This window comes from Lepidochelys kempii, chromosome 10 (assembly GCF_965140265.1).
Source record: "Lepidochelys kempii isolate rLepKem1 chromosome 10, rLepKem1.hap2, whole genome shotgun sequence".
Lineage (NCBI taxonomy): Eukaryota > Metazoa > Chordata > Testudines > Cheloniidae > Lepidochelys > Lepidochelys kempii.
The window spans coordinates 84,657,021-84,684,952 of record NC_133265.1 but is presented as its reverse complement, the minus strand read 5'-3'; the positions used below and the strand labels follow the sequence as shown (position 1 = coordinate 84,684,952).

The 27,932-nt window shown below is 63.8% G+C and overlaps 2 protein-coding genes across 9 annotated transcripts in view; both read left to right on the top strand.

The window, feature by feature from the left end:
- MAN2A2 (mannosidase alpha class 2A member 2) overlaps positions 1 to 6,898 on the top strand; it is a 36,761-nt gene extending 29,863 nt beyond the window's left edge. For all 3 annotated transcript variants that reach the window (XM_073304607.1, XM_073304608.1, XM_073304609.1), the window contains 9 exons: positions 20 to 256; positions 334 to 450; positions 628 to 742; positions 885 to 1,018; positions 1,309 to 1,450; positions 2,696 to 2,829; positions 3,821 to 4,015; positions 5,587 to 5,697; positions 6,194 to 6,898. In XM_073304607.1, coding sequence (XP_073160708.1) covers positions 20 to 256; positions 334 to 450; positions 628 to 742; positions 885 to 1,018; positions 1,309 to 1,450; positions 2,696 to 2,829; positions 3,821 to 4,015; positions 5,587 to 5,697; positions 6,194 to 6,349 — 1,341 coding nt within the window. In that variant the 3' untranslated portion in view covers positions 6,350 to 6,898. The remainder of the gene's footprint in view (positions 1 to 19; positions 257 to 333; positions 451 to 627; positions 743 to 884; positions 1,019 to 1,308; positions 1,451 to 2,695; positions 2,830 to 3,820; positions 4,016 to 5,586; positions 5,698 to 6,193) is intronic.
- Positions 6,899 to 10,185: 3,287 nt separating this feature from the next.
- Positions 10,186 to 27,819, top strand: UNC45A (unc-45 myosin chaperone A). Of its 6 annotated transcripts, none has more exons than XM_073304598.1 (22): positions 10,186 to 11,260; positions 12,681 to 12,894; positions 14,754 to 15,195; positions 18,401 to 18,559; positions 19,639 to 19,675; positions 19,778 to 19,953; positions 20,162 to 20,254; positions 20,811 to 20,978; positions 21,626 to 21,794; positions 22,131 to 22,301; positions 22,465 to 22,636; positions 22,913 to 23,213; positions 23,490 to 23,584; positions 23,768 to 23,909; positions 24,104 to 24,244; positions 24,421 to 24,548; positions 24,775 to 24,841; positions 25,090 to 25,203; positions 25,490 to 25,605; positions 25,733 to 25,850; positions 25,940 to 26,095; positions 26,612 to 27,819. In XM_073304598.1, the coding sequence occupies exons 1-22, from the start codon at positions 11,194 to 11,196 to the stop codon at positions 26,870 to 26,872; spliced, it is 3,507 nt and encodes a 1,168-aa protein (XP_073160699.1). In that variant the 5' UTR covers positions 10,186 to 11,193; the 3' UTR covers positions 26,873 to 27,819. The 6 variants fall into 6 exon arrangements, with proteins under 6 accessions (XP_073160699.1, XP_073160698.1, XP_073160700.1 ...); XM_073304597.1 differs by having other exon boundaries at positions 14,670 to 15,195; XM_073304599.1 differs by lacking the exon at positions 18,401 to 18,559 and having other exon boundaries at positions 14,670 to 15,195.
- Positions 27,820 to 27,932: the final 113 nt, after the last annotated feature.

Below are 27,932 nucleotides of genomic sequence, written 5' to 3'. Positions count from 1 at the left end.
TCTCCCCTCTGATTGGCAGGTGTCTATCATGACCCGGCTGCCAGCACTGGGCCTCAGCGTCCTGCAGTTGTACAAGTCGTTCGACAGCCACACCACGCTCATGTCGTCTGTGCACCTCCACCTTCACGGGCGTGACTTGCCAGTGCGCCCACGCGAGGCCTTCCCTGTGCGCGTGGTCCCCGCCACCTCCGACGACTTCTGCCTGGACAACCAGCACATGCAGGCCTGCTTCTCGGGCCTCACCGGCCTGCTGCAGGTGAGCAGGGGGACGGGTGGGAGGCAGCATGCCTGGCATCCACACGCTCACCACCTGCGTGGCCTGCCTCCTTGCAGAGCGTCCGGTGGGCCGGGGAGGAGCACAAGCTGAGCAGTGAGTTCCTCATCTATGGCACCAGGAGCGCCAAGGACAAGAGTGGGGCCTACCTCTTCCTGCCGGACGGCGACGCCAAGGTACAGGGCACATGGAGGGGCCCAGGGCCCTAGGAGCAGCTGGGCGCTGAGGCCTGTAGAGGGGGCTTGGGAGGGCTGGTGGGACCTAGGGGGTGAGGCAGAGGGTTCCAGGCTGTTATACCTCCCCTCCCTCATGCCTGCTGCACCTGAGTCAGGCTGCCCTTGTTCCCTTCACAGCCCTATGCCCCCAAGGAGCCGCCCGTGGTGCGGGTGACCGAGGGGCCTTTCTTCTCGGAGGTGGCCAGCTACTACCAGCATGTGCAGCAAGTGGTGCGGCTCTACAACGTGCCAGGTGAGGGCGGCGCAGGGTGGGCTGTGCTGCGCTCCAGGAGCTGGGGGGCTGGGCAGAGCGCTGTGTCTCTGGCGGTCAGCGGGGTCCCCGGCATTCCACTTGGCGGGGGTGGGTGAGGTGAACTCAGCCGTCTGCTTTGCAGGGGTGGAGGGCCTGTCCCTGGATCTGTCCTGCCTGGTGGACATCCGCGACCACGTCAACAAGGAGATGGCCCTGCGCCTTAGCACCAGCATCGCCAGCGAGGACACCTTCTTCACCGATCTCAACGGCTTCCAGGTGCCTGGCAGCCCTGGGCAGTGCCTTCCCTGCCTCCTGGGCATCTCCCCTGCCAGGGCAGAGCCAGTACCCCACCTCCTGGGCCTCTCCCAGCCCTGCCCCCCAGGGCAGCACCCTCCCTCCCCTCCTGGTCCTGCTCCCTGGGGCAGAGCCAGTACCCCACCTCCTGGGCCTCTCCCCGCCCGGGGACCAGCCTTGCCGGGAGCCCCCAGGTGGCACGCAGGGCATTGGCGGAGCTCGGAGCAGGGCTGAGCCAGGTGCCGCACATCCTGATCTCTCCTTTCCTCTAGATCCAGCCTCGCAGGTTCCTGAAGAAGCTGCCTCTCCAGGCCAACTTCTACCCCATGCCAGCCATGGCCTACATCCAGGACAAGCAGAGCCGCCTGACCCTGCACACGGCCCAGGCCCTGGGGGTGTCCAGCCTGCGCAGTGGTGAGTGGGGCTGCTGGGCCTCCTGTGGAGGGGTTGTGCCCCAGAACCATCTGTGCCTGGCTGCCGTGTTTCCTTGAGCCCCGCGCTCACCACCGCTCCCAGTCTAAGCAAGGCCAGGCTGGTCGCAACTTGGAAACTGGACAGGGGAAAGCCAGCTGCTGAGGGAGTGGGGTAGGGGCGCTCTCCCCTGGCAGTCAGTGCTGGCCCCAGGGCGGCACTAGAGGCGCTGGGTTGCAGGGAGCAGGGTGGGGCCAGCAGGGGGCGCTGGGCTACAGGGAGCAGGGCAGTGACAGCAGGGGGGCGCTCTCCCCAGCCGTCAGCGCTGGCCCCAGGGCGGCCTAGGGGGCGCTGTGCTGCAGGGAGTGGGGTGGGGGGGCTCAGCAGGGGGCGCTCTCCCCAGCCGTCAGCGCTGGCCCCAGGGTGCTGCAGGGAGCGGGGCGGGGGGCTCAGCAGGGGGGCGCTCTCCCCGGCCGTCAGCGCTGGCCCCAGGGTGCTGCAGGGAGCGGGGCGGGGGGCTCAGCAGGGGGCGCTCTCCCCAGCCGTCAGCGCTGGCCCCAGGGTGCTGCAGGGAGCGGGGCAGGGGGCTCAGCAGGGGGCGCTCTCCCCGGCAGTCAGCGCTGGCCCCAGGGTGCTTTAGGGAGCGGGGGCGGGGGGCTCAGCAGGGGGCGCTCTCCCCAGCCATCAGCGCTGGCCCCAGGGCGGCCTAGGGGGCGCTGTGCTGCAGGGAGTGGGGCGGGGGGCTCAGCAGGGGGCGCTCTCCCCGGCCGTCAGCGCTGGCCCCAGGGTGCTGCAGGGAGTGGGGCGGGGGGCTCAGCAGGGGGCGCTCTCCCCAGCCGTCAGCGCTGGCCCCAGGGTGCTGCAGGGAGCGGGGTGGGGGGCTCAGCAGGGGGCGCTCTCCCCGGCCGTCAGCGCTGGCCCATTGCCCCAAGGCGGTGCGAGGGGCCTGTGCTGCAGAGCTCTGCCTTTCTGATAGCTCGAGGCCCTGACTCTCCCAGGCGGGGGAAGCCCCTGCGCTCTGCGGTGTCTCAGGGGAAGCCTGCCCCCAGCACTCTGGGAGGGAGATGTCCCTTCTTCCATTTGCTGCCCCAGCTGTTGCTGGACCTGGAGCGGCCTCTCTCCGGGGTGTCTCCCCCTGCCCCAGCCCTGCAGCGGGGCCCAGTCGGGGCTCCTCTCCATGGGAGGAAGGGTTAAGGGCCCAGGTGTGTTCAGGCCCTGCTCGACCTTGCCCCTCACTGTGCCCCACAGGCCAGCTGGAGGTGATTCTGGACCGGCGCCTCATGCAGGACGACAACCGTGGCCTCGGCCAGGGGCTGAAGGACAACAAGCGAACCTGCAACCGCTTCCGCCTCCTGCTGGAGCGCCGCACCACGGCCAACAAGGTGAGGGGGAGCCCTGCCAGTGGAAGGCCAGGCCGTTCTGCCCCCGGCCTGGGCTGCACCGGTGCTCCAGCCGCCTCGTGCCGTGGGGTCCTGGGGGTGAGCCCAGCTGCTGCGGCCGGGGGGCAGATGCCGAGCGGTGCGTCCTGTGGCTGCCTCCAGCGGGGGCATGCTGTCGGAGTCACCACGGGGTGTTGGTTGGACACTGGGCTTCCCTTCCTTCCCTGGCCTAGGCTGTAGCGGAGCGGTGCTGTGCAGCTGTGAGCCAGTTGTGCCCTCCCACCCCAGCAGTGGTCGCACTGCAGCGGAGGCGGCAGCTGCTGTGCCCTCGGGAGAGGGGGCTGAGTCTCAGCCAGGTGCCTAGCATTCCCGAATGCTGCGCGGGGCCGGCGAGGTGATGGCACTTTGCCACACAGCTCTTACAACTGTCGCTGTTCTCGTCCCATCTCCCCTGCTCCCACCCCTGTCACTCCCAGAGCGCCGGCTTCTTTTCCAAACTGGCTTCCGTGTTCAGAGCCTGGCCCTTTTCCGGACCCCGGACGGGCAGCGGAGAGGTACCTGCTGGCTGCCGCGCTGTCTGGTGACTGTAGCTGGGGCTGCGGTCCCTGTGTAGCCCAGCTGGTAGCCTGAGCAGTAGACAGCAGTAGATTAGGCCTGTGTGCTGCGCATGGGATGGAGCATTGGCCGAGGGGCGGGCTAGCTGCGGTGGAGTGGGGGCCCTGAACAGCTCAGTTCTGGCCCCCCCAAAGCAGGGAGTGGGGGGTCCTGCCTCATCAGAGCCGATGTGACCGTCGCAGCCCTGCTGCCTGGACCGGGCGTGTTGCTGCTGCCCGAGTCTCCTGCCACCCCCACTGCCTGCATCGGGGTGTTTGGGGGGAGCCCCACGTGGATCCCTGCCAGGGAATTCCCTCACCCTCTGGGTGGGTCTGACCAGCCCGACAGCAGGGCAAGGCTGCCCCAGACCCCTCAACTCGGTTGGTTGCTCTTGTTGCAGGTGCAGGACAGTCGTCCAATCAGCTTCCCCTCTCTGCTGAGTCACATGACCTCCATGCACCTGAACGCAGAGGTGCTGGCGATGCCAGTTACTCAGGAGAAGCCAGCGCCCCCGGCCCTAAGGTCCTTCCAGCCCTTCTCAGGCACTGTCCCCTGTGACTTCCACATCCTCAACCTGCGGACACTGCAGGCAGAGGTAAGAGCCCCGGCCCCATGGGGAGCGAGCCCAGCAGCCTGTCTGCTGGCACCACCACCATGCATGGGCGGGTCAGACTGTCTGTTCCCATCATCCCAGCAGGCTCAGGCCTGGGGTCAGGCCCTCTGCCAGCTGTACCCATCCCTTGGGCTGATGAGTAATTAACACTTCATTTCATGGAAGGTGGAATTAGGGAGGTAAATGAATCATGAGGCTGAAAACCGGAACGCGCTATCTCAGAGTGGAAGTCACTAGGTCAGTAGGCTAAAAAGACAGAATGTCTGAGCCAGCTAAGATAAGAGGGAGAACACCCAGGGGACCAGTTACAAACAAATAACAATGGACACGCTAAACTAGGGAAGTAGGGATGAGGTAAAGAGTGCGTGGATGAGCCTGCTGTACCGGGCTCGGTTCCTTGGCATACTCAGCCCAAGCCACTGCAGTGAGACGTTGTCATGGAGTCCCCGGGCGATGCTCTGGAACGGCTCCCTACGAAGCCAGGCAGGACTCTGGGGAAGTCTCCTCTCTGGGAGCAGCCTGTCTGCAGGACACACAGCTCACACGGCTTCCACCTTCGTGGGTCTGACCTCAGAGCATTCAGCATCTTTTGCCCCTCTGTGCGCTTCCCACAGTGAGTCCGCCCAGGCGGGGTCCTGGGGAAGCCAGAGGGTCCTGCCCCCCAACTTTGCAGTCAGACGTGACTCGTAGCCAGCCAGTAAAACAGAGGTTTATTAGATGACATGAACATGGTCTAAAACAGAGCTTGTAGGTACAGAGAACAGGACCCCTCAACCAGGTCCATTTTGGGGGCAGTGAGCCAGACAACCCCATCTGCACAACCCTAACCCTAACCCCAGCCAGCCCCAAATTGAAACTCTCTCCAGCCCCTCCTCCTCTGGGCTTTGTCCCTTTCCAGGGCAAGGAGGTCACCTGATCTCTTTGTCTTCAACCCTTAACTGTCACCTTGCAGGGGGAAGGGCCCAGGCCATCAGTTGCCAGGGAACAGCGTGTTGGCCATTCTCTGTGTCCAAACCCCTGCACACACCTGCCCTCTAGGGCTCTGCAACGATCATACACCCTTACCCCACCACCTAGATACTTAAGAACTGCAGAGGGGAAACTGAGGCACCCACACACTATTCAGAGGAAACGTTAAGAACAGTCCCGCTTCATCACAGACGTGTGTGACACAAAGGGACCGGTGCTGTGGCACTTGGAGCTCTCGGACCGGGCATCCATCCCCCACATGTGAGTCTCATCATCTCAGCCGAGCTCTGCCGGATGCCAGATAGCGGCTCCAATTGATGAAGGCCAGAGCCAAGGCAGTTCTTGGGGGCCGAGTGGAGAGGTCTCAGAGGGAATCCCAATGTTAGCCGTGCTGTGACTTGACCTGAATCCAGGCGCCAGGAGCAGGTACTGTCTCATTACTCAGCGGTAGCTGGGCCCAGATCCGAATGGATTTCAGGACACTGAGCACCAGGTTAGATCCAAGCACAAACATCCTGGTTTCAGCCCCATGATCCATTTACCTTCCTGCGGCTGTCACATGCATTTCTGCTTCCCTGTCCCAGGATGAGTCGCTGCCCTCGGCGGAGATGGCTCTGATCCTGCACCGCAAGGGCTTCGACTGTGGCCTGGAGGCCAAACACCTGGGCTTCAACTGCACCACCAGCCAGGGCAAGGTGGGTCTGGGACACGGCAAATAACACCCCCTACCCCCTCACCCCCAACCTGAGTAAGATGGGTCTGGGACATAGCCAGTAACACCCCCTCCCCCCTTTCCCCCCACCAGGGCAAGGTGGGTCTGGGACACGGCTAGTGCCCCCCCGCCGCAGCCTGGGAGCCGACCCACCCTCGCGCTGGTGCTGCAGATCAGGCCTGGGCAGGGCCGGGGAGGAGAGATTGTATGGGTGGGTGTGGGGGGAGTCTCCTGCTGTGCGCACTGGTGATGAGGGGGCGCCTTCCACAGGGAGCAGCATGCTTTGAGCCTAGGCTAGGCTGTGTTCCCGGGGCAAGGGCTCTCTGTCACATCCTGTCCCCAGTCTCGCAGCCCCCCCGTGAGTGGAGGCTGCCTTTCAGTGCTGGCTCCATGCCAGCTGCCTGGGGCCTGCCCCAGCACAAAGCTGGGCACAGCCTGAGATGCCAGCCCCTCATCCCATGCTCCCCTCCTCTCTGTAGTTCTCTCTTGGGAGCCTGTTCCACGGCTTGGAGCTGGGGTTCCTGCAGCCCACCTCACTGACACTGATGTACCCGCTGGGCGCTGCCTCCCCCAACAGCACTGTGATCCACATGGACCCCATGGAGATCGCCACCTTCCGCATCCACTTCGGGTAGCGCCCCTGGCGGCCAGGAGAGGAGCAGCCCAGCCGTGCAGCGTCCGGAACGGCGCAAGGCTGGGAGAGCTGGGAGACCACCCCTGCCTGGGTGGGGCGGGGCAGGGAGCACCCCTCGGGCTGGGGCTGGGGGCAGACACTGCACGGGATGCAGACGGACTTGCAGGAGCAGCTGCCTCCATTATTTATTAATCTGCGTTTTAAATAATGTTTCAAATGGCCAAGCGTGGGGGCTAGGGCACGTGTGGGCCCAGGCCGCTCCCAGTGCTCAGCCTGGCACTGCAGATGCTGCAGCTGGAGAGCGCTGCGTTCTTGGTGGCGATGCTACCGGCTCGGCCAGGAGGCAGGTTGCAGCTTCTCTGATGTGGCAGGAGTCTCTGCTGATCCCCCAGGGAGGTACAAAGCCACCCTGTCCATGTCCCATCTCTCCTTCTGGTGGCAGGTCCCCATTCCCCCACCCCATGTTGTGGGGAAGCTGGGCAGGTGCTGGAGCCTGCTGGGGTCTGGCTGGAAACCTGCCGCGGGGTGGGTGAGGGGGGTCCGGGCTGGGGAGGCTGAAGCTGCTGGCCGGGGGGCGGAGGGGGCGGGGGGATGGGACAGTGCGGCTCTAATGGCCACTCTATGGAACTGGAGACTGTGAATTTCTCTGAGTTTGTCGTCAGCTTTTAGGCAAGAAAAGGCCTGTTTGCTCCTCCCGCCTTGTGTCTGGTTTGTGGCTCTTGCTGCTGGTTCCTGTGTGTGGAGAGAGACCTAACCTGGGCCGGGGGCTAAGATCCCGGGGCCAGAGGTGCTGGTTCTGGGCCTGCAGGAGGCAGGGGCTCCAAGGGCCTCTGCCCCCTTCAGCTGGTGGGACACCCACCCCCCTTCCATTTCCTGCTCTGGGGGGTTCTCTTGCGGCTTCAATTGACTGAGCCCACAGTGTCAGGGAGGGAGGCTTCTCCAGCCCTCCCTGAGAGCCTGCAGCCCCACCCAGCAGGGGGTGCTAAGGAGCGAGTGCCCCTCCACCCAGCCAAGTCCCCTGCTGCCCCCGCCCAGTCGGGGGCAGTAAGGACTGAGTGGCTCCCCTCACTGTTCCTGGCTGTTACGAGCAGTGAGGGAAGGTGGGAAAGCGGAGGGTGTAACAATGCTGGTCCTGGCGTGAGAGTGCCAATTCAGGACAAATTGCTTCAAGCAGGGCAGTTACAGCCCAAGGCTGGAGTTTCTATGTACACCAAGGCAAATCAAACCAGTCAGAGAGAGAGGACTTTGGTCTCACCCCACTGGCTAACCACAAGTCACACAAGCAATTCCCTTAGACACTCCAGTTTCCCAGTATCCCCACCAGTGCCGCTCGTTATGGGGACAAATGGTTATGAAAACCAATACCCCAGTAAAATAAAAGAGGTTCTCTCGTTTCCAAAGGACCAAGCCCCAGACCCAGGTCAATATACAAATCAGATCCTACCCACCAATCACGCTGTTGCCAATCCTTTAGAATCTAAAATCTAAAGGTTTATTCATAAACGGAAACAGATAGCGATGAGAGCTAGGATTGGTGAAATGGAATCAATGACATACAGTAATGGCAAAGTTCTTGGTTCAGGCTTGTAGCAGTGATGGCATAAACTGCAGGTTCAAATCAGGTCTCTGGAGAACATGCCCAGCTGGGGTGGGTCCTTCAGTCCTTTGTGTAGAACTTCCGTTTGTAGCAAATTCCCTCCACGGGCAAGAAGCAGGATTGAAGACAAGATGGAGATGAGGCATCAGCCTTTTATAGTCTCTTCCAGGTGTAAGAACCCCTCTTTGTTCTTACTGTGGAAAATTACAGCAAAATGGAATTTGGAGTCACACGGGCAAGTCCGTGCACACTTTGCTGAGTCACAAGGCGTATCTGCCTTCTCTCAATGTATCGCTGATGGTTCTTAATGGGCCATCAAGCAGGCTAGGCAGAGCTGACACCAACTTGTCTGGGGTGTCCCCCAGAAGCATAGCACAAGTTTGAAATACAGACAGTAGAGAGCCAATATTCATAACTTTAACTACAGAAATGATACACACAGATAGACAGCATAACCATAAACAGCAAACCATAACCTTGTCTTGGACACCTCATTTAACCCCCTTTATGTAAGATTTGGTGCCACTACAGGACCTTGGTTGCAACAATGATCTATATGGTCCCAGATTATGTCAATATGTCAATAACGTCACAGAGGGTTGCGCTGGTTCTTTAGTAGACCCCTCCCTGCCCCTCCTGGGAGCCGTAGTTCCAGGCCTCATTCTCCCTTGGGGCTGAGCTGTCTGGCCAGACTGTGTCCCCCCGGGCAGCAGCGCAGTTGCCCTCTAACCAACTGTTCATCTCGATTTGAGACCCAAGTCTTGGTAATTCCTGTTCCACTAAACTCCACGGCCAGGCTGACAGCCCCTAGCTGGCAGAGCATTATAATGCCTGCCTTGTTGACCTGTTTTCTCTGGCAGCTGCCTCGGAGGGATGGAGCGGAAACAGACAAAGCTGAGGTGTGTTAAAGAGGGATAGTAGAGACCGGGAGGGGAGGGAGACCAGCCGCTGCTCTTTCCCCTGGTCACAACACAGATACAACGGGGCACCTAAGGGAACTGACAGTGAGCAAAAGGGAATATTTTAGAGAATGCACATGTAGTCTGTGGAACTCACTGCCGCTAGATTAAGAGCTGGGTAGGGTTAAAAAAGAATCCGATGTTTCTATGGAGAATGAGAAAGGTACAAAGAAGCAACCTGGCTTCCTCCTGCAGGGCAGGGGCCAAGCCCAACAGCTGTACCCAGGGCTAAGGGATGGCCTGTCAGGGCAGGTTATTCCACTGATACCTTCAGCAGGGCTCCTGTGCCTCCCCCAGAGGCAGCCAGTGCCAAGGAACAAGCTAGATGGATACGGGGCTGCTCCAGGCTAAGAATCTCACTGCCTATCACTGCTGCTCCCCTGGCCTGGCTGTGGGAATGGTTCTGAATGTGGCTCCTTGCCGCCATGCCCCCGCCACAGCTCCTGGCCGCAGCTGGGTGCGTGCAGGGAATCTGCCCTCAGGAGCAGCCTCCTGAGCATCTCTGGTTGCTATGGGGCCAGTGTCATTACACGGTGCGGCCCTGGGGCTGTGGAACTGCCCTGGCCTCCCCCAGGGCTAATTACTGCAAGGAGGGGGTGGGGCAGGAGGGTGCCTGCAGCTGCCTCTGGTAGTGCTGAGCACAGCTCCCTGCCCATGGGGCATGCAGGAGGCCACGCTCTGCCTTGTTTGTCTCTGCTCTCGGCACACAGCGCCGCTGGCTCCTGTCCTCAGTGCCCTGGAACAGCTAGCGTCAAGGCCTTCCCTGCAGCAGCTTCCCCCTCCTGGCTGGACCCCGTCCCTGCCAAGCCGGGCCCCATGTGCTGTCAATACTCCTTGCAGGCTGCTTGCTAGAGGGCCCTTGTCCCAGGGCTGTGAGCTTGGAGCACCAGGAGACCCTGCACGTACCAAACTGAAGGCCGTGGGATGGGAGCTCAGTGCTGGGGCCAGGCAGTGGCCTTGGGGCATGGGATGGTCCTGGGTACAATGCCAGGCTCAGGCTTGTGCTGCCCCCTAACGAACAGCTCTAGCCCCATGGTGTGGGAGAACCTCCCAGACTGGCCCCCAGGTAACGGGGGCAGGAGGCCTGCCTGAGTCTGCAGAGAGCCTGAAGCAGGAGACCGGAGGGGAATGGTGGCTCGCAGCAGTGCTGGTGGCTGGAACAGACCAGGCAGGTCTCTGCTGGCAGCTGGGGCGTGTGTGCACAGGTGAAAGGGTCCTGGCAGCCCGTGTGCAGGGTGCCCAGGGCTGGCTGCTCTGTGGGTGGGGCGGGCGGCAGCAGGAAGGGGCTGGCATGCTGCCCCCTCCCCCATCTGCAGGGCACCTATAAGTGCAGCAATTAGCGGCTCTGGCTCCTGAGCCACCGCTACTGGACCCTCTGGCGGGGGCCCAAGGCCCTGCCCCTGGGTGGGGAAAGGCAGGAGGGTGCTTGTCCTGGCAGGCCCTGGCTGGGCTGGGCTGGGCTGGGCTGGTTCTCCCTCTGCCCTGCTTGGCAGGGGTCTTCTGAGAGGCCATCTTGTTGCTGTCCCCCCTCCCCGGTGCCCCTCATCCCTGCTGCGCTGCCATTCTCCAGGCCACACGGTAACAGCTCTGCCTCTGCCCCATGGAACGTGACCAGGGCCCAGCCTTGCCAGGTGCTGGCACAGGGGGTTGGATGAGGGGCCTCTCACCCTAGGCAGGAGCATGGCCACCCCATGCCAGCCTCGCCACCCAGAGCTGGGTACGGTTGGACTTGTGCTGGCATAGCACTCCCTACTCCTCTGTGTGCCCTTGCCCACCTGCTCTCCAGCCAGAGCTGCCTTCCCCTCCTGCATCGAATCAGAACTCCTGTCGCCCCCAGGTTTGGCTTTATGAACAGAACTGCCTGTCTGCCCAGGCTAGGCTGCTCCAGGACTCCTCTCTCTGCCCTGCTCAGCCCACACCCTAGATCCTCTCTCCCCAGGGAGCCACTGCCCCGGCCCTGCCTGGGGGAGTCACTAGCACCCACTTTCTTGGCTGACAAGTGGGGCTCAGGAATGCCAACACCAGCCTCAAAAGTGCCTGCAGCCTCCTGCCCCACCGGGCACTGGCTCCCGGAGAGGCTCATTAGTGATGTGCCCGCCTCCTTGGCTCGGCCGGGTCCCAGTGGAGCCGGGCAGTAAGTGCAAAAGGCTCCTGCGGAGAGGCCTTAATGGCTGCGTGAGGGAGAGGTGCTTGCTGGGCCCGAGATGGAGGCGGGGGCAGGAGGGGCCGTGGTTTCTGTTTCCTCAGACTGGAGCCTGAGCTGCCTCTGCCCAAGGAGCAGACAAGAAGATGCTGCACAGACTCTTGCTGGGGGGCCTCCTCTGCACAACACTGCCTACCAGCTTCCTCGGCACGGGTAGGACACCCCTCGGCTCCCCAACCCCCTCAGCATGGGTAGGGCACCCCCTCGGTTCCCCAACCCCCTTGGCATGGGCACAGTGCCCTCTCAGCTCCCCAACCCCCTCGGCATGGGTAGGGCACCCCCTCAGTTCCCCAACCCCCTTGGCATGGGCACAGGGCCTTCTCAGCTCCGCAACCCCCTTGGCACAGGCACGGCACCCTGGTCAACTCCCCAAACTGCTCTGACTCCCACCCTGCTAGCTCTCTGCTGTCGCACAGCACTATTCACGCTGCTCATTCCGGGGGGCGAGTGTGCGTCTGGCCCCAAGGGGTTGGTGCAGGCCGGGGCAGAGGTGTGATTGGCACGGCCCTGGAGTCTCTCGTGTAGGCATGTCGGTGCATGTCCAGGGGTGGTGCGCTGTTCCGTGGGGTGTGGCCGGGCTGGGAAGTGTGCCCAGCTGGGTGTGAAGCCGGGCCACATTTCCCCTGCTGCCCTGCTGTCCTCAACTCCCTTCTCCAGCCTGGTCAGGACTAACATAGGACACTGCCCCGCCCCCTCCACGTGGGCAGTCTCCTTTGCCCCCCGCCAAACTCTCGTCCTTGGGGAGAGCGCTGACAGTGACACCAGGGGTCCCTTTGGGCTCAGCGTATCGGGCAGGCACCCTGCCAGCCATGCTGGAGGGTGCAGCACCAGGACTGGGCACTGTGAGATGGGAGCCAGCTCCAGAGGCCAGCATGGTTTGGTACTGCAGGCCCTCTGACACCCCTGCTGTGCTGGACAATCAGGGTCACAGCCCAGGGGGTGAGCACCCGGCCCTACCACGGCCAACACTAGGGTGCCCACAAGGAGCCACCGGCCGGCCACCCTTGGCTCATGAGCCGCTGAAAGGCGTGTGAAGCAAGCCCCTCTAGCCAGCGTACGTGGGCGAGCAAGTTGTTCTGGCTTGTGCAGCCCAGAGCCTGAGGGCCACAGGGTGGGGTCCCTGTGCATGGCGGGTCCCAGGCTAGGTCGGATTGTGAGGGAGAACTCAGCGAGCTTCCCCAGGCCACACCCGGCTCGGAGGCCAGCTGTAGCCACTTCCTGGCCATCCCCTGGAAGAGCTTCGGTCCCCCAGGAGGGCTCTCCCCAGCCCATCCCCACAGAGCCCTGGGAAGCTTCAGTCGGTCAGAGCATTTTGTCAGGGTTCTCCTCTTGGTGGTGTTGAGAATGAGGTCACCCTGGGGCCCCCTGAGACTGGGCTGGCCCTGCTCGGTGTCAGGCCTCCCACAAAGGTCTGTGAGCATGGGCCGTCCCCACCTGAGCTAAGGGGGGAGGGGGGACTCCATCAGCTGGTAGCAGTTGTAGGCTGTTATCTGCTGCGACCCTGTGGTAGGCCAAGCTCTTGTACTTGGCTCATGTTCTGAATAGTCTCTTTGGCTGGGACTTCCCCTTGCAGCCTCGGCCCGTAATCTGCACCTCTGCGAGGGATATCGCAGCCCTGATGGACGCTACCACTCCGGCTTCTACTGCCCACGCCTCACTGACCCCCCTGCACACAGGTGCTGCTGCCGCCACGGAGACCGTGCCCTGAAATCCTGCTGCCCCCAGCTGGAGTTTGAGAGCCTGAGAAGGGTCAATCTGTCCAACGTGCCCACCCCAGCCAGACTCAGGTAAGCAGCAGTGCCTGGCCCGTGTGTGCACTTGCGGGAGGGGAGGGGCTGCTTCAGGTTCTAATGCCAGCCATGTTTGCACCCCTTCTGGAGGGGCAAACCTCGCGTGACTTGTCGTGGCCATGCACCACGCACAGTTCTGCGTGAGCGCAGAACACTGCATGCTGACGGGTGCGCCTGGACCCTGGGAGCCACCCAGGTGAGCTGTAAAGAGGGGCTTGGGGCTCTCGGGAATGGCAGAGCTGCAAGGACCATGAGCTGGTTTTACATGAGCCAGAAAAGCCCTGGATAGACGTGCTGTGACAGGCACAAAGCTACACTTTATAAATCCCTAAAAAGAAAAGGAGGACTAGTGGCACCTTAGAGACTAACCAATTTATTTGAGCATGAGCTTTCGTGAGCTACAGCTCACTTCATCGGATGCATACCGTGGGAAATACAGTAGGGAGATTTATATACACACACAACATGAAAAAATGGGTGTTAACATACACACTGTAGGGAGAGTGATCACTTATGATAACACCCATTTTTTCATGTTCTGTGTGTATATAAATTGCCTCACTGTATTTTCCACAGTATGCATCCGATGAAGTGAGCTGTAGCTCACGAAAGCTCATGCTCCAATAAATTGGTTAGTCTCTAAGGTGCCACAAGTCCTCCTTTTCTTTTTGCGAATACAGACTAACACGGCTGCTACTCTGAAACCTATATAAATCCCTGTTACGCCCACACCTGGAATACTGCATGCAGTTCTGGGCACCCCAGCTCAGGAAGACACATTAGACTTGGAAAAGGCTCAGAGAAGGGCAACAACAATGATGAGGGGGATGGAACAGCTTCTGGATGAGGAGAGATGGAAAAGACTGGGACTGTTCAGCTGAGAAAAGAGACGACTGAGGGGGGATGTGATGGAGGTCTGTAAAATCAGGACGGGTGTGGAGAAAGTAGATAAGGACGTGTGATTTGCTCCTTCTCAGAAAACAGGAACTAGAGGTCACCCAATAAAATTATTAGGCAGCAGGTTTAAAACTAACAAAAGGAAGTACTTCTTCACACAACACACAATCAACCTGTGGAACTCCTTGCCAGGGGATGTTGTGCAAGCCTATAACAGGGTCCAAAAAAGAACTAGAGAAGTTCCTGCAGGAACTTACGACTATTCAATCAATGGCTGTAAACCAAGACAGTCAGGGACACACCCCATGCTCCGGATGTCCCTAAATCTCTGACAGCCTGAAGCTGGGAATGGATGACAGGGGATAGATCACTTGATAATTGCCCTGTTCTGTTCATTCCCTTTGAAGCATCTGGCACTGGCCACTGCCAGAAGATACTGGGCTAGATGGATCGTTGGCCTGACCCAGTCTGGCCGTTCTTATGTTGTAAAGGAAAATCATGCCTCTCTAATCCATTCAAGTGGCTGGAGCTCATTAACGGGCATTAACGACTCATGCCCAGCCCCGTTTTCCAGCAGCAGCTGCAAAGCAGCGACTCTCCATTCACAAGGGGTCCATGGGCAGTGCCTCTACTGAGCACCGGGGTCCATACATTTCCCTAGCAGCACCGGGCTCCCCAGGAGGGGCACGACGCCCCCTGGCATCGAGCTGGAGAAGATATGCAAGTAGGACAGGGCTGCCTGGGGGCACCCAATAGTGCCCAGTGGGGGACACCGCCTGGCATCTAGGTTCCCCTGGGAGAGTGGAAGCCACCCCTTGGTAGCAGTATCGTGCCCAGTGTAACACAGTTATTGCCTTGTACCTTCCCCCCACCAGGAACCCACTGCCCCTGCTGGCTGTGGGGCTCTACGGCCTTCTCGTCCTCACGCTCATGACCCTCGACTTCCTCCACTTCTGCAGACTCAACCAGCGCTGCTTTTACAGCCTCCCGAACAGCAGCCACCTGGGCAAGCACCTGGCCAGCTCCTTCCCGCACCGCTGCCCACAGCCCGGCCCGGCGCGAGGAGGGACCCGGCAGCAGGAGCTGCCCACGGCCCAGCCCGGCGCGAGGAGAAACCCAGCGGCAGGAGCTGCCCGCGGCCCGGCCTGGCGCGAGGAGAAACCCAGCGGCAGGAGCTGCCTGTGGCCCAGCCCGGCGCGAGGAGGGACCCAGTGGCAGGAGCTGCCCGTGGCCCAGCCCGGCGCGAGGAGAAACCCAGCGGCAGGACCTGCCCACGGCCCAGCCCGGCGCGAGGAGGGACCCAGCGGCAGGAGCTGCCCGCGGCCCAGCCCGGCGCGAGGAGGGACCCAGCGGCAGGAGCTGGCTGTACCCACGGCCCAGGACAGCAAGTGTGACGAGCAGGTGCCAGTGACTGTGGGGTGACGCTTGGGGCAGAGGGCGTGTCGGCTGTCGGTATTACAGAGGTGCTGTTAGCAGAGCCCGGCAGGCTGCCACTGCGATAAAGCCAGCCCATGCCTCAGCCCCGCACTGTTTGGCCTGGCCCTTATAAAGTGCCTAAGCTGCTTGACAGGCCAAGCCCTGCCCCCGAGTGCTCTGTCTGGGATGTGACCTCTGGAGAGAGAGGAACCCTGGGGTGTGTGTAGTGGGGTGGAGTCACATGATGATACAAGCTGGGCAGGGCGGGGGTCTCCTGGCCCTTGTCCGATTCATTCCGCCCATGGCTCATCTGCTCAGGGTCCCTGGGGCTGCCTGCAGCTCCTCGTTCACAGGTAAAGGTGACAGCTGGTCGCACTCTCAGTTCCCATTTATTGCTGGTTGTGGCTCGATCCCCACCCTGGGCACCAAGGGCTGCGGGCGGGGTCCTTGCTTCTCCGTGGCCAGTCCAGCTGCTGCGCACCTGTTCAAGGGAGCATGGGAGGGTCCACAGGGTTATGTGTGATGGGCATCAGCATGGGGATGTGGGGGGTGCACGTTTGGGGTGTGGCATGTTCACGTGTGGGTGTGGGATGTGAGGGGTGTGCATGGGTGTATGTATGTGGGCAGGTGTGGGTGTGCGTGGGTGGGGGTGTGTGAAGGGGTGTGTGCATGGGTGGGTGTGCGTGTGTGTACACTCCTGCATTGCTGGAGTGAATGCTCACTGCACAGCTGTGGGTTTGGCCCTCCCCACTGTGGCACCAGCCGACCTGGTCACCTCTGCAGTGTCTGCCTCCTGAGCCGGTGGCCTGGGTCTGTGGTGAACTGGTGAACTGTGGTGAGCTGGGTCCCAGCTGCTGGGTCTGTGGTGAACGGGCTGCAGGTCTGGCTGCAGCCAAGTTGTGCCATTTGAGGACCCAGCACAGGTGGCTGAGCCATGTGGCAAATTGGAACTGGAGCCTGATGTTTGCCCAGGGTCAGTCTCCCTCCAGCCCAGCCAGTGCCACCCGCCTGAGCCCTAGCATTGCCAGGCATCTGGTTTTCGACTGGAACGCCTGGTCGAAAAGGGACCCCCGTGGCTCTGATCGGCGCCATTAAAAGTCTGGGCAGCGGTGCAGCAGGGCCCCGGGGCGAAGGCAGGCTCCCTGCCTGCTCTAGCTCTGCGCAGCTCCCGGAAGTGGCCCACATCCCTGCAAACCCCAGACGCATGGCGGCCAGGGAAGCTACGTGTGCTGCCCCCGCCCCGAGAGCCGACTCCGCAGCTTCCACTGGCCGGGACCCGTGACCAATGGGAGCTGCGGGGGCAGTGGCTGCAGGCAGGAGGGCAGCGCGCTGAGCCTCCCTGGCTGCCCACACCCATGCAGCTAGAGGCTGCAGGGGCCTGGCGGCCACTTCCCAACACCCACAGTAAGCACTGCCAGGACCCTGCACCCCCAAGCCTCTGCCCAGCCCTGAGCCCCCTCCTACACCCCAACCCCCTCATCCTTGGCCCCACCACAGAGCCTGCCCCGCTCTCCCGCCCCGCTCTCCCGCCCCCGCCCCAGGCTGGGGGAGCGCGCGCGAGGGCGGCAGGGGGAGGGGCGGGTGGGGGTGGAGCCTGGAAGAAGGGGCGGGGCCTCGGGGCCGGGGTGTTCAGTTTTGTGCGATTAGAAAGCTGGGCACCCTAATGAGCCCTCCCGCGAGCCCTGCTGCTGTCCCACGTGCACGTCCCATCAGCCCCGGCGCCCCCCTAGGCACAGTGCCCAGGAGCCCAGCTGGCTCCCCTGGCCCTGGCTCAGAGACCCCGGCCCCGCTCCCCGGCCGGGGGTAGGCCGGGCTGCGCCCTTGGCTCCCCCCCACAGCCCGCACGGGGACGCGGCGCAGCGGCCCGGCCCCTGGACAGGCCCGCGTCATCGTTAGGGTCCAGAGTCAACGGGCGGCGCGGGCGGGCGGGGCTCGTGACCCCCCAGGTTAAGCACCGCCCCTTCCCTGAGCCCGTCACGTGATGCCGGCCTCCGCGTCAGCGGCGTCTCGGCGAGGCCGCCGGGAGGCGGGGAGGGGCGCTGACAGATGGCGTCATTGCGCCGCGCGCGCGGGGGGCGGGGCCCGGGCGAGGCAGGGGGCGGGGCGCGTCGCGTCACTGCGCGGAGGGAGCGGCCGGCTCGGCCTCCGGACTCGGCATGGAGGCGGCCGTGGGTGACCCGCCGGGCCCGGCTCGGGGGGAACGGACTGGGGGGGGGCCCGGCTCCTGGGGGGGACGGACGGACGGACGGACGGACGGACTGGGGGGGGCCCGGCTCCTGGGGGGGGAAGAGGGACGGACTGGGGGGGGCCCGGCTCCTGGGGGGGGAAGGACGAGGGACGGACTGGGGGGGTCCCGGCTCCCGGGGGGGGAAGAGGGACGGACTGGGGGGGGGCCCGGCTCCCGGGGGGGGAAGAGGGACGGACTGGGGGGGGGCCCGGCTCCTGGGGGGGGGGAAGGACGAGGGACGGACTGGGGGGGTCCCGGCTCCCGGGGGGGGAAGAGGGACGGACTGGGGGGGGGCCCGGCTCCTGGGGGGGGGGAAGGAAGAGGGACGGACTGGGGGGGGGCCCGGCTCCTGGGGGGGGGGAAGGACGAGGGACGGACTGGGGGGGGCCCGGCTCCTGGGGGGGACGGACGGACGGACTGGGGGGGGGCCCGGCTCCCGGGGGGGGAAGAGGGACGGACTGGGGGGGGGCCCGGCTCCCGGGGGGGGAAGAGGGACGGACTGGGGGGGGGCCCGGCTCCTGGGGGGGGGGAAGGAAGAGGGACGGACTGGGGGGGGCCCGGCTCCTGGGGGGGGGGGAAGGAAGAGGGACGGACTGGGGGGGTCCCGGCTCCCGGGGGGGGGGGAAGGAAGAGGGACGGACTGGGGGGGTCCCGGCTCCCGGGGGGGGAAGAGGGACGGACTGGGGGGGGCCCCGGCTCCTGGGGGGGATGGACGAGGGACGGACTGGGGGGGGGTCCCGGCTCCCGGGGGGGGGAAGAGGGACGGACTGGGGGGGGTCCCGGCTCCCGGGGGGGACGGACGGACTGGGGGGGGGCCCGGCTCCCGGGGGGGGAAGAGGGACGGACTGGGGGGGGTCCCGGCTCCTGGGGGGGGGGAAGGACGAGGGACGGACTGGGGGGGTCCCGGCTCCCGGGGGGGTCGGACTCCGGGGCTCTGGCCCCTCTGACTCTGTCTTTCCCCAGGGCGCGGCGGGGCAGCTGCGGCAGGAGGGGAACCGGCTCTTCCAGGCCGGGGACTACGCGGCCGCGCTGGCGTCCTACACCCGGGCCCTGGAGCTGGGCGCGGGGCCCCCGGAGTGCGCGGTGTTGCACCGCAACCGGGCCGCCTGCCACCTGAAACTGGTGAGCCGGGGGGCGCCCGGCGTGGGGCTCGGTGACCGCATGGCGCCCGCCCCACTGCGCTGCCAGCCTGAAGCCGCTGACTCGGCGGAGCTGTCTGGGTTAGCGGCACCTCCTGCCCCCCGAGGTGGGGATCCCTGGGCCAGTGGGCGCGGGGGGGAAGGGCAGCTTGCCAAGGCTCTTCTGGCAAGTCAGCATCCGAGGCAAGCAAAAGGCACTTGGGTAGCGGAGCGATGGGTGCAGGGTGAGACCTAGGCAGGTCGATAACGGGGGCCTTTTCCCGTCCCCGCTCTGGCTCTCAGGGCTACCTCCTGGGCTGGAAGGGCTGGTGAGCACTGCCCGGCGCCATCGCTCTGGAGCATTGCACCTGTGCCAGGGGGAGTAGCAGGGAGGCCGGGCGGTGACACGTGTGACCCCGGCCAGGGACTGGCGTGAAGCCCAATGTTCCAACTTCCCTCGCTGGGCACCGGGAGTCACAACCTCTGCGCCCGCTGGCAGGTCTCTGGGATGCATCGAGCAGCCTGCTGCTGCCGCACCTGGGGGGCGGGGTGGCTCTCTGGCCCAGCAGGCTGCTGTGACTCCCTACTTTTCAGGTTCCACCTTATCTGCTCTTACACAACGTGTGTCCCCTCCCCAGGGAGCCCCAAGCTGCTCTGGGCAGGAGGGGCGGCACCAGTGATTGTGTGGCTGGGGTGTGGGTTGAGGCCCAGAGCAGGTGGCCCCATGGAAGTGGAAGTTCGGTGGGCCTGAGGGAAGGCGATTCCTGCATTGTGAGGCCAGCAGGGCCCATGGCGCTGGTCTGGTCTGAGGAGGGATGTCCTGGGCAGGGTGGGCTGAGCTGAACAGTGGGGAAAAAAAATCTGTCTGTCGCTGTGGCAACTCCATGGAAACATCTGCTCAGTGATATCTGAAAATCCAGGAACCTCCCCCTGTGGACAGGTCAGTCTCTCCTCCTCTGATCTGGGCTTTTAGCACCTCCCCTGTCCATGACAGGCCTGGAGGCTAGTGGGACCCAGCCTGGCCGTCTTGTGCTTCTAACACCATGGCGACCCGCCTCTCTCACCTGCCTCCCTTCTTTGCAGGAAGATTATGCCAAGGCAGAAGCTGATGCGTCTAAAGGTACGGCAGGGTGGGTTGTCGGTCAGCTTGCTGTTTCCCCAGTTGGGGGTAGGGGGAGCGGGCCCAAAGGCCCCCTCTGACTGTGCTCTGGTCTCTGCTCAGCCATTGAAGCCGATGGCCACGACGTCAAGGCGCTGTTCCGCCGCAGCCAGGCGCTGCAGAAGCTGGGCCGCCTGGACCAGGCGGTCTACGACCTGCGCAGATGTATGAGCCTGGAGCCCAAGAACAAGGCCTTCCAGGAGGCATTGCACGACCTGGGGAGCAGCATGCAGGAGAAGGTGAGCGCAGCAAGGCCTGGGCGAGGGCTCTGGAGGGCCAACACTGCCAGCACTTTACTGGCCTCTGAGAAGCCATGCTGCTCCCAGCCTCATGGCCCAGGCGGGGCCGGGCTGCTGACCCATCTGCTGACCCATCTGCAGGCCGAGGCTGGACTCCCACTGCAGGGTGATAGAGGCCATCACTAACCTGTCCCTCCGTCTGTCTCAGATGAAGCTCATGTCCTGCACGGACTCCAAAGTAGAGCAGATGTTTCAGATCTTACTGGACCCCAAAGAGACAGACACAGACAAAAAACAGAAGGTACCAGCTCTGAGCAGCCCCAGGGCAGGGTGTGGGGGTGGGAGCTGTCTGTGACCAGGGGAGGGAATGTGGTGGGGGTGGAGGGTGGGAACTGGAGTGGCTAGGCAGGTGCTGACAGGGGAGGGAATGTGGTGGGGGAGGGGGACTGTCTGGATGGGGTGCTGGGGGGAGTTATGGTGGGGGAGGGGAGACTGTCAGGGGGAGCGGGAGTAGCTGAGTAGGTGCTGGTGGGGGGTGGGTTCCAGTCCCTAAGCAGATGTTGCTCACTAAAGCATGAGCTGTGGGGCGGTGGGAGAGGCTGTTGTGGCTCTGGGCATGGGCACTTGTGTTCCCGCTGCAGGAGGCTCCGGCTTGGCAGGTCTGAGCTGCTGGAAGCCAAGGGGGCCCCCTCTCACTGGCTGCCCAGGCAGTGATCCCACCTGGGACCCCTTGGTGTCCTGCATGCTGGTGCCAGTGAGGTTCCTCACTCCCTGGGCTCCTTCCCTGGGTTGAGCCCAGCCCCGCAGCCTCCCTGCTGAGTGCAGCTTGCCAGCTGCATATGACTCCTGTCTCCCAGGCAGCGCAGAACCTGATTGTGCTGGCCCGGGAAGAGGCTGGGGCGGAGAAGATCTTCCAGAGCAATGGTGTCCGGCTGCTGCAGCTCTTGCTGGACACGGGCAGAGAGGATGCGACGCTGGCGGCTCTGCGCACTCTGGCTGGCCTGTGCTCTGGGCACCGTTCGCGGGTAGGTGTGGGCTGCTCTCAGGGCTTGGGGCCTGTGCCCCGTGCAGACGTGTGTCCCCCACGGGACCAGCGGATTTGGTTGCAGGGTGTGCTGGTGGGAGACTCACCCTGGCGGTTGCGACCTGCAGTTACTGACGCTGCAGTAACCAGGGCCACTGCTGCCTGGCCTGGCCTGGCCGGGGCTCCATCCCCTTGTGTGGGCTGTGGTGGGAGAGAGGAGCCTGCCCGGCTCCACCTCTGTAGCTGGGGTCAAGGACTGCAGCAAGGGGGGTGCTGTCAGTGCTGATCTGCATTGTGCCTGCCCAGCTCAGCCTGGCTGCCCCGGTGTGAAGCCTCTTCCTGCCTCGCTCTCCTCTGGCGGTGACTCCGCAGCCCGCCTCCTGCAGGGCCAGCTCCCAGGCTGTTGTGCCCATCCGTCCCCACCCTGCTGTCTAGCTGGCGAGATCCCTCCCTTCCCTTTGCCAGCGTGGCTAGCGTTCGCCGGAGAGCATTTGGGGGGTGTGGGCCCCTGGCCATGGCAGGCACTGCTGGGTATCTGCACAGGGCAGCTGGGACTTGCTGGGGCCAAGTGTGGGGTGAAGGGGCAGCGCTGGGGGGGCTTGGGGCTTCTCAGCAATCTTCTAGCAGGCTGCTCTGCTGTGCTCACAGACCATGGCCATCCTCGCGGAGCTGGGGGCACCACGCATTTCGGCGATGCTGGGAGCGGAGCATGAGCAGGTGTCTCTGGCGGCCTGTAACCTGCTGCAGGTCATGTTTGACGCACTGAAGGAGGGGCTGCAGAGGGACTTCCGTGGCAAGGAGGAAGCCCTTGTGCTGGGTGAGTGATCCATTCTCTCTGCTCAGTGGCAGGTTCCAGAGAGGCCATGTCCTGGCCAGACCTTACCCGTGTCCCTGGATTTCCAGTGGCAGGTGGTGGATCGCCTGGCACAAGCCTCTCTGATGTCCCCCTGGTGCCAGGCAACTTTGTGGGTGCCCATCCTGTGATAGGAGGGATGGAGAAGGGGCCTGTGTGGAACACCTGGGGCTGTGATTTGGGGTACCCTGGGCTCTGTGCCTCATCCCACCATTTCCTGTGCTCCCAGCTGCCCGTGAGGGGGCCAGGGGCTGGGTGGGGAGGGGGGTACTGACGTTCTTGGCGTTTGCTGTCTGCCAGATCCCTCGAAGGAGCTGAAGCTGCTGATTGCGCACCTCTTGGAAATGCTGACCCGGGAGGGGGCCTCAGCCCACGGCCGCAACAACACCCTCAACCTCCTGATCAAAGTGGTGCCGCGGAAATCGCTGCGTGACCCCAACAACAGCCTGACCCTCTGGGTCATCGACCAGGGTAAGAGCTGCTCAGAGCACCCCCAGGGCTGCCACACCCCTCCCAGCTCCCCCCCACTCACGCCTGTGCTGGCATGGGTCCCTCGCTCAGCCAGAGTCGCCTGCTCCCTGAGAGCTTGTGAGCCTGTTGCTGAGGGCAGTGTCTGAGCGCCCTGCCCTTGCAGGCCTGAAGAAGATCCTAGAAGTGGGGGGCACGGTGTGCGAGGCCCCTGGCAGCCTGCTTGCGACAGAGAACAGCCGGATGAGCGCTGCTGTCCTGCTGAGCAAGCTCTACAGTGACCTGAAGTGCGACGCCGAGAGGGAGACCTTCCACCGGCTGTGCGAAGACTATGTCAGGTGAGGAGCAGCCCCATGCCCTGGGCACAGCCTGGGCGCCACCTCTCCTCAGCCAGGCCATTCCCTGACCGCTGGCAGGAATGTTCCCTGCTCCTGGGGTCTGTGCCCGGCAGGGATCGGCAGCTCAAGGAGGAAAGGAGCTACCAGCCTTGCTGTTCTTGGGGGTGGGATGGCTGGAGCTGGGCCTGCTGCTGGCACCGGGCCTGCAGGGTGGGTGGGGGCTACAGCTGATGCCCCCGGGCAGGGTTAGCCTTTCTTGCTGCTCTTCCCCTCCAGGAGCTGGTTTGAGGGGCATGGGTTGGCTGGGAAGCTTCGTGCCATCCAGACGGTGTCGTGCCTGCTGCAGGGCCCCTCGGAAGCTGGGAACCAGGTGCTGGAGCTGGAGGGGATCATGGAGAGTGTGCTGGCTCTGTGCGCCTCCGTGCGGGAGGTCGACCAGCTGGTGGCCGTGGAGGCTCTGATCCATGCCGCTGACAAGGCCAAGCGGGCGTCTTTCATCACGGCCAACGGGGTGACCCTGCTCAAGAACATCTATAAGTGCAGCGGGAGGGACAGCATCCGCATCCGGGCCTTGGTGGTGAGGAGCCCAGCGAGGGGGGCTGTCCCTGAAGGGTAGAGCGTCCTGCTGGAGGCTGAGCTGCTGCATCTGGGCACAGCGGGAGATGCTCTCACAGGGCTGGAAGCGTTCAGGGGCTGCGTGTGTGGCTGCAGGGCCCATGGCAGGCCTGCGGAAGCCCTTGGGCTGATGAGTTTGTGTCCAGCCCAGGTGGGCGGGGGTTCCCATTGGCAGGGTCCCCCCAAGGCATGCTGCAGGCAGGGAGGGGCTGGCCTGATGTGCTGTTCTTTGCTGCAGGGGCTCTGCAAGCTGGGCTCTGCCGGAGGCACCGATTTCAGCATGAAGCAGTTCGCCGAGGGCTCCACCCTGAAACTGGCCAAGCAGTGCCGCAAGTGAGGGCCTGGGGGTGGGGGGACGTCCAGGCACAGGGAGTGGGGAGAGGTCCCAGGGTCAGGGGAGCATCTGAGGGCTGGTGCCGGGGGGGGGTCCAGGTGGATCCTGTAGCACCCAGCCCCCAGGCTGCCGCCACCACAGTGGGGTGCCGGCACAGGCTCATGGCTGCTCCCCTCCCGCAGGTGGCTGTGTAACGAGGTGATCGACGCGGGCACACGGCGCTGGGCGGTGGAGGGCCTGGCCTACCTCACCTTCGACGCGGACGTCAAGGAGGAGTTTGTGGAGGACAAGGCAGCTGTGCAGGCCATGTTCCAGCTGGCCAAGGTGATGCTGCTGCTGGGGCAGCGCTGGGGGAGGGGGGGCTGTGTCGGTGTCAGGATAGCATGTTGCGGGGGGTGGCTCAGTGGGGCAGAACTGGGAGCTGCTTGCAGGCGATTGCTCCGTGGGGCCAGCCGGCCTAGCGGTGAATCCCACTTGTAGCGCACGGTTTGCTGAGCGTCCCCTGCTGTTCCCTGCAGTCAGAGGACAGGAGTGTGCTGTTCGCCGTGGCCTCGACGCTGGTGAACTGCACCAACAGCTACGACCACGAGGAACCAGACCCCCAGATGCTGGAGCTGGCCAAGTATGCCAAGCAGCACGTCCCAGAGCAGCACCCCAAGGTCAGGAGAGGGGCTGGGCTGCGCCCCAAGGGATTTCTGCACCCTGCCGGAGCCTGGCAGTGCGGCCTGCGCAGCACTGTGTTGTGCTGGGCCCCCTGGGAGGAAAGGGGCTGATGGGTGTGGGCGGGGGCGGGCAGAGCCTTGTGTGTACTGTATAGCTGTCATTCCCCGCACAGGATGAGCCAGGCTGTGTGAGGCGGCGGGTGCACAAGCTGCTGGCTGCCGGGGTGGTGTCAGCTCTCACTGGCATGGTGAAGAGTGAGAACCCGGCGCTGACCAACTCCTGCCGGGAGCTGATCTCCAGGTGAGGCTGTGCCCGTGGGGGGTGGCTGGCCGGCCCTCTGAGCCACATGCCCAGCGGGTTCTGGGTTCCCCTGTGCATGGGAGCAGAGCACTGTGGGGTCCTGCCCAGTGCAGGGAGCCCCAGGGTGCGAGCATGGATCTGCACCTGGCGAGGGGGCCAGGTGCTCGCACCCTCCCTGTCTCTGCTTGTGCTGACTGCAGCGGCCGCTGCTGCTCTTTGCCCCCAGGGTGTTCCTGGCCGTGGTGGAGGAAGCAGTGGACAGAGGCAGCGTGGTGGCCCAGGGAGGGGGAAAGGTGAGATGCCAGGGCTCCCAGCTTCTCCCCTCGTCTCTCTACAGCGCCCCCCTGTGGGCTGGGTGCATAGCATGAGGCGGGAGGGAAGCGAATGGCCCTGCAGGGGTTGGGGGTTTCTGGCAGAGTCCCTGGGCTGGGGTGTCCCCGCCAGGCGGGGCTATCTCTAGGGACCCAGGGTGGGGGTGGCGAGCTGGGTGTTGGCAGGGCTGCTGGGCCCTGGCTCTGTACTGACAGCCCTGTCCCCCCAGACACTCATCCTGCTGTCCCTGGAGGGTACCGAGGTGGGGCAGGCCAAGGCTGCACAGGCACTGGCGAAGATCACCATCACCTCCAACCCTGAGATGGCGTTCCCTGGAGAGCGGGTCAGTGCGACCCGGCGTGTGCTGTTCTGGGGTGGAGGGGCTGCCCCCAGCAGTCCACACCTGGGCAGAGTTTTTGCCTGGGACTTTCCTCATACTGGGGGTCTCTGGGAGGGCAGGGGTCTCGCGGCTGCTCCTCCCCAGGGGAGGCAGCGACTCGTGTTGGCTGAGTCTGAGCTGCTCTTGGTGGCGGATCTGCTGCCCGTGCGGGGAAGTCCCTGCAGCGTGGGATGTCTGGGCGTTCTGCAGCCACAGCCTGAGCCCCTCTGACTGCTGCCTTGCTCCCCAGATCTATGAGGTGGTCAGACCCCTGGTGAGTCTCCTGCACGTGCACCGCACAGGCCTGGAGAACTTCGAGGGGCTGATGGCGTTAACCAATCTGGCCGGGATCAGCGAGAGGCTGAGGTAGGAGGAGCTGCATTGCGCCTGGCAGTCAGGCGGGTCCCTTCTGCTAGCAGACCCCCCTCACCCAGCACCAAAGCCACCCTCTGTCCCAGGTGGGAGCGGGGCGCTCACTTGTTTCGTGTTGCAGGCAGAAGATCCTGAAGGAGAAAGCGGTGCCCATGATCGAGGGCTACATGTTTGAGGAGCACGAGCTGCTCCGTCTGGCTGCCACTGAGTGTATGTGCAACATGGCCATGAGCACGGAGGTGAGGGCCGGCATGGGCAGGGCGGGGGTCTGGGGGAAGGGCCCGCCCTCTGGCAGGAGGGCATTCCCCATTCTGGCTCTGGCTTGCAGGTGCAGGAGCTCTTCCTGGCCGAGGGCAGCGACCGGCTGAAGCTGCTGGTTCTGTACAGCGGGGAGGACGACGAGAAGCTGCGGCGAGCAGCCTCCGGCACCTTGGCCATGCTGACCTCACTGCTGCCCCCGATCTGCAGGAAGATCACGCAAGTGGTGAGAGTGCCCCCGCCCTGCCCTTGTGCTCGGCCCCCACTGTCAGGAACGAGCTCAGCCTCCTTCCCCAGCTGCTCTCCGCTAGTGGGGGCACAAGCTGGTCTGCTGCGGCTGCCTGCGGGGTGGAACATGCCGCTGGCCTTGCGGAGGGGCACAGAACATGGGATCCTGGTGTGGAATTTCAGTCTCTTGTGACTTTGCAATGAGTGCTGGGAGGGTGGCACGTATGCAGGGCAGAGCAGGAAGGAGCAGCATGTCCTGGCTGCGGCAGGCAGCCAGCTCCGTTTCTCTGGCATGTTGTGGGAAGGGGCGGGGGCCGGCTGAGGCTCAGGGACGGTACAAGTGCCAGAGGGGGCAGCAGCAGCTGGTCTGTGGGTCTGTCCAGGAAGCAGGACTCCGGGCTGGGGTTTCGGCTCCGAGAGTAGCCTGGGTGTGCTGGACGGCTCCCCGCCCAGGTTCTGTGTCCATACAGGCGCTCAGGGCCTGGCTCAAGCCCGTCTCCCTGTCTCCCCCCAGACGGATCACTGGCTGGAGATCCTGCAGGCCCTGTTGCTCAGCCCCAACGAGGAGCTGCAGCATCGTGGCGCTGTGATCGTGCTGAACATGATGGCAGGCCGGGAGATTGCAGCCAAGCTCATGGAGAGCGAGATGCTGGAGATCCTGTCCGTACTTGCCAAGGAGGAGTGCGACAAGCCCCGTGTGGCCCAAGCTGCCAAGGAGTGCCTGGCGCAGGCCGTGGCATGTGGGCTGATCAAACCCAACGTGAATGGAGAGTGACAGGCTGTCCTGTCTGGGCTCTCCTTCCTCTGTGCACGCACTGCTCTGGGCTTGCAGCACACCCAGCTGCTGCTAGGGAAAGACACGCTGCCTTCGGAGGCTGGAGCCCCTGGGGTGCAGGTGGCCACGATGGGGGCTGAAGCTGCCTGTTGTATCTTGTCTTAACCGAAGAGGGTATGCAGTTGAGGCAGGGCCTGCCTGTGTGTGCTAGACACAGGGGTGCTCTGCAATGCTCTCGGGTACGTTTCTTCTCTGCACCCATGAGCTGCTGCAGGGTCCCCTTGACACTCTCCCGTCTAGCCTGGAGCTGCCAGCCTCTGCTGAGAGCTCCGGGCATCCAAGTCCTGCTGCACCCTGTGCTTGTCTCTGCCTGCCTGAGCAACGCCCCCGCGTGTGCTCCCACTGCAGATGGATGCTGAGCTGGGGCCGTCTGCACTTGCTGCCCCCCAGGAGGGGTCTTTGCACCTGCACCTGTCTTCTTGTGCCTAACGCGTCTGTCTGTCTCCTCCAAGCGCTCTGACCCCCACAGCTCTGCTCTGGGCTGGCGGGGAGGGCATTCTTCAGGCACAGCGGCTCTGGGGTGATGGGCTGGCTGCTGTTTAGCAGCTATGTGGGATCGGAGGGGCAGCACCCTCGGTTGGCGCTGTCCTGCTGTTCCCCTGAGGCGGTGAGTGGCTGAATGCAGCAGCTGTTTGGACTGGTCTGAGCAGCTGGATCAGCCCTCGCTCTCCTGCCTCCCTCTGGCTCCAGGGGCCTGCTGAATGCGTGTGAAGGAGCCACCGCTGGCCCCGCTGCTGGGGTTGTGGCCTGTCTCTTCTCATGATTGTCCCTATCGCTGTAGGATGAACACCTCCCGGGCGTTGCATTTACCTGTGGTGGTGGGGGGTGAGGGAAAGCAGGCCTTGGATGCACTGTATTGTATTTTCCTAATAAAGCCACCCCCTCCAGCCCCGTGGACTGAATTTACCAAAGCGAAGCACTAAGGCCAGGGGCCTGGTTCACCGTGGGGAGGGGGCTGGGGTGGGGAACAGCTCTGGGCTGGGGGGTCCTTCAGTCGCAG

Bases quoted from the DNA above. Each gene is read 5' to 3' on its own strand.
- UNC45A (XM_073304597.1), top strand. From the start codon at position 11,194: ATGCTGCACAGACTCTTGCTGGGGGGCCTCCTCTGCACAACACTGCCT. The intron at 23,585-23,767 runs GTGAGGGCCTGG...CCCCTCCCGCAG, and splicing joins CTGGCCAAGCAGTGCCGCAA to GTGGCTGTGTAACGAGGTGA. The intron at 24,842-25,089 runs GTGAGATGCCAG...CTGTCCCCCCAG, and splicing joins TGGCCCAGGGAGGGGGAAAG to ACACTCATCCTGCTGTCCCT.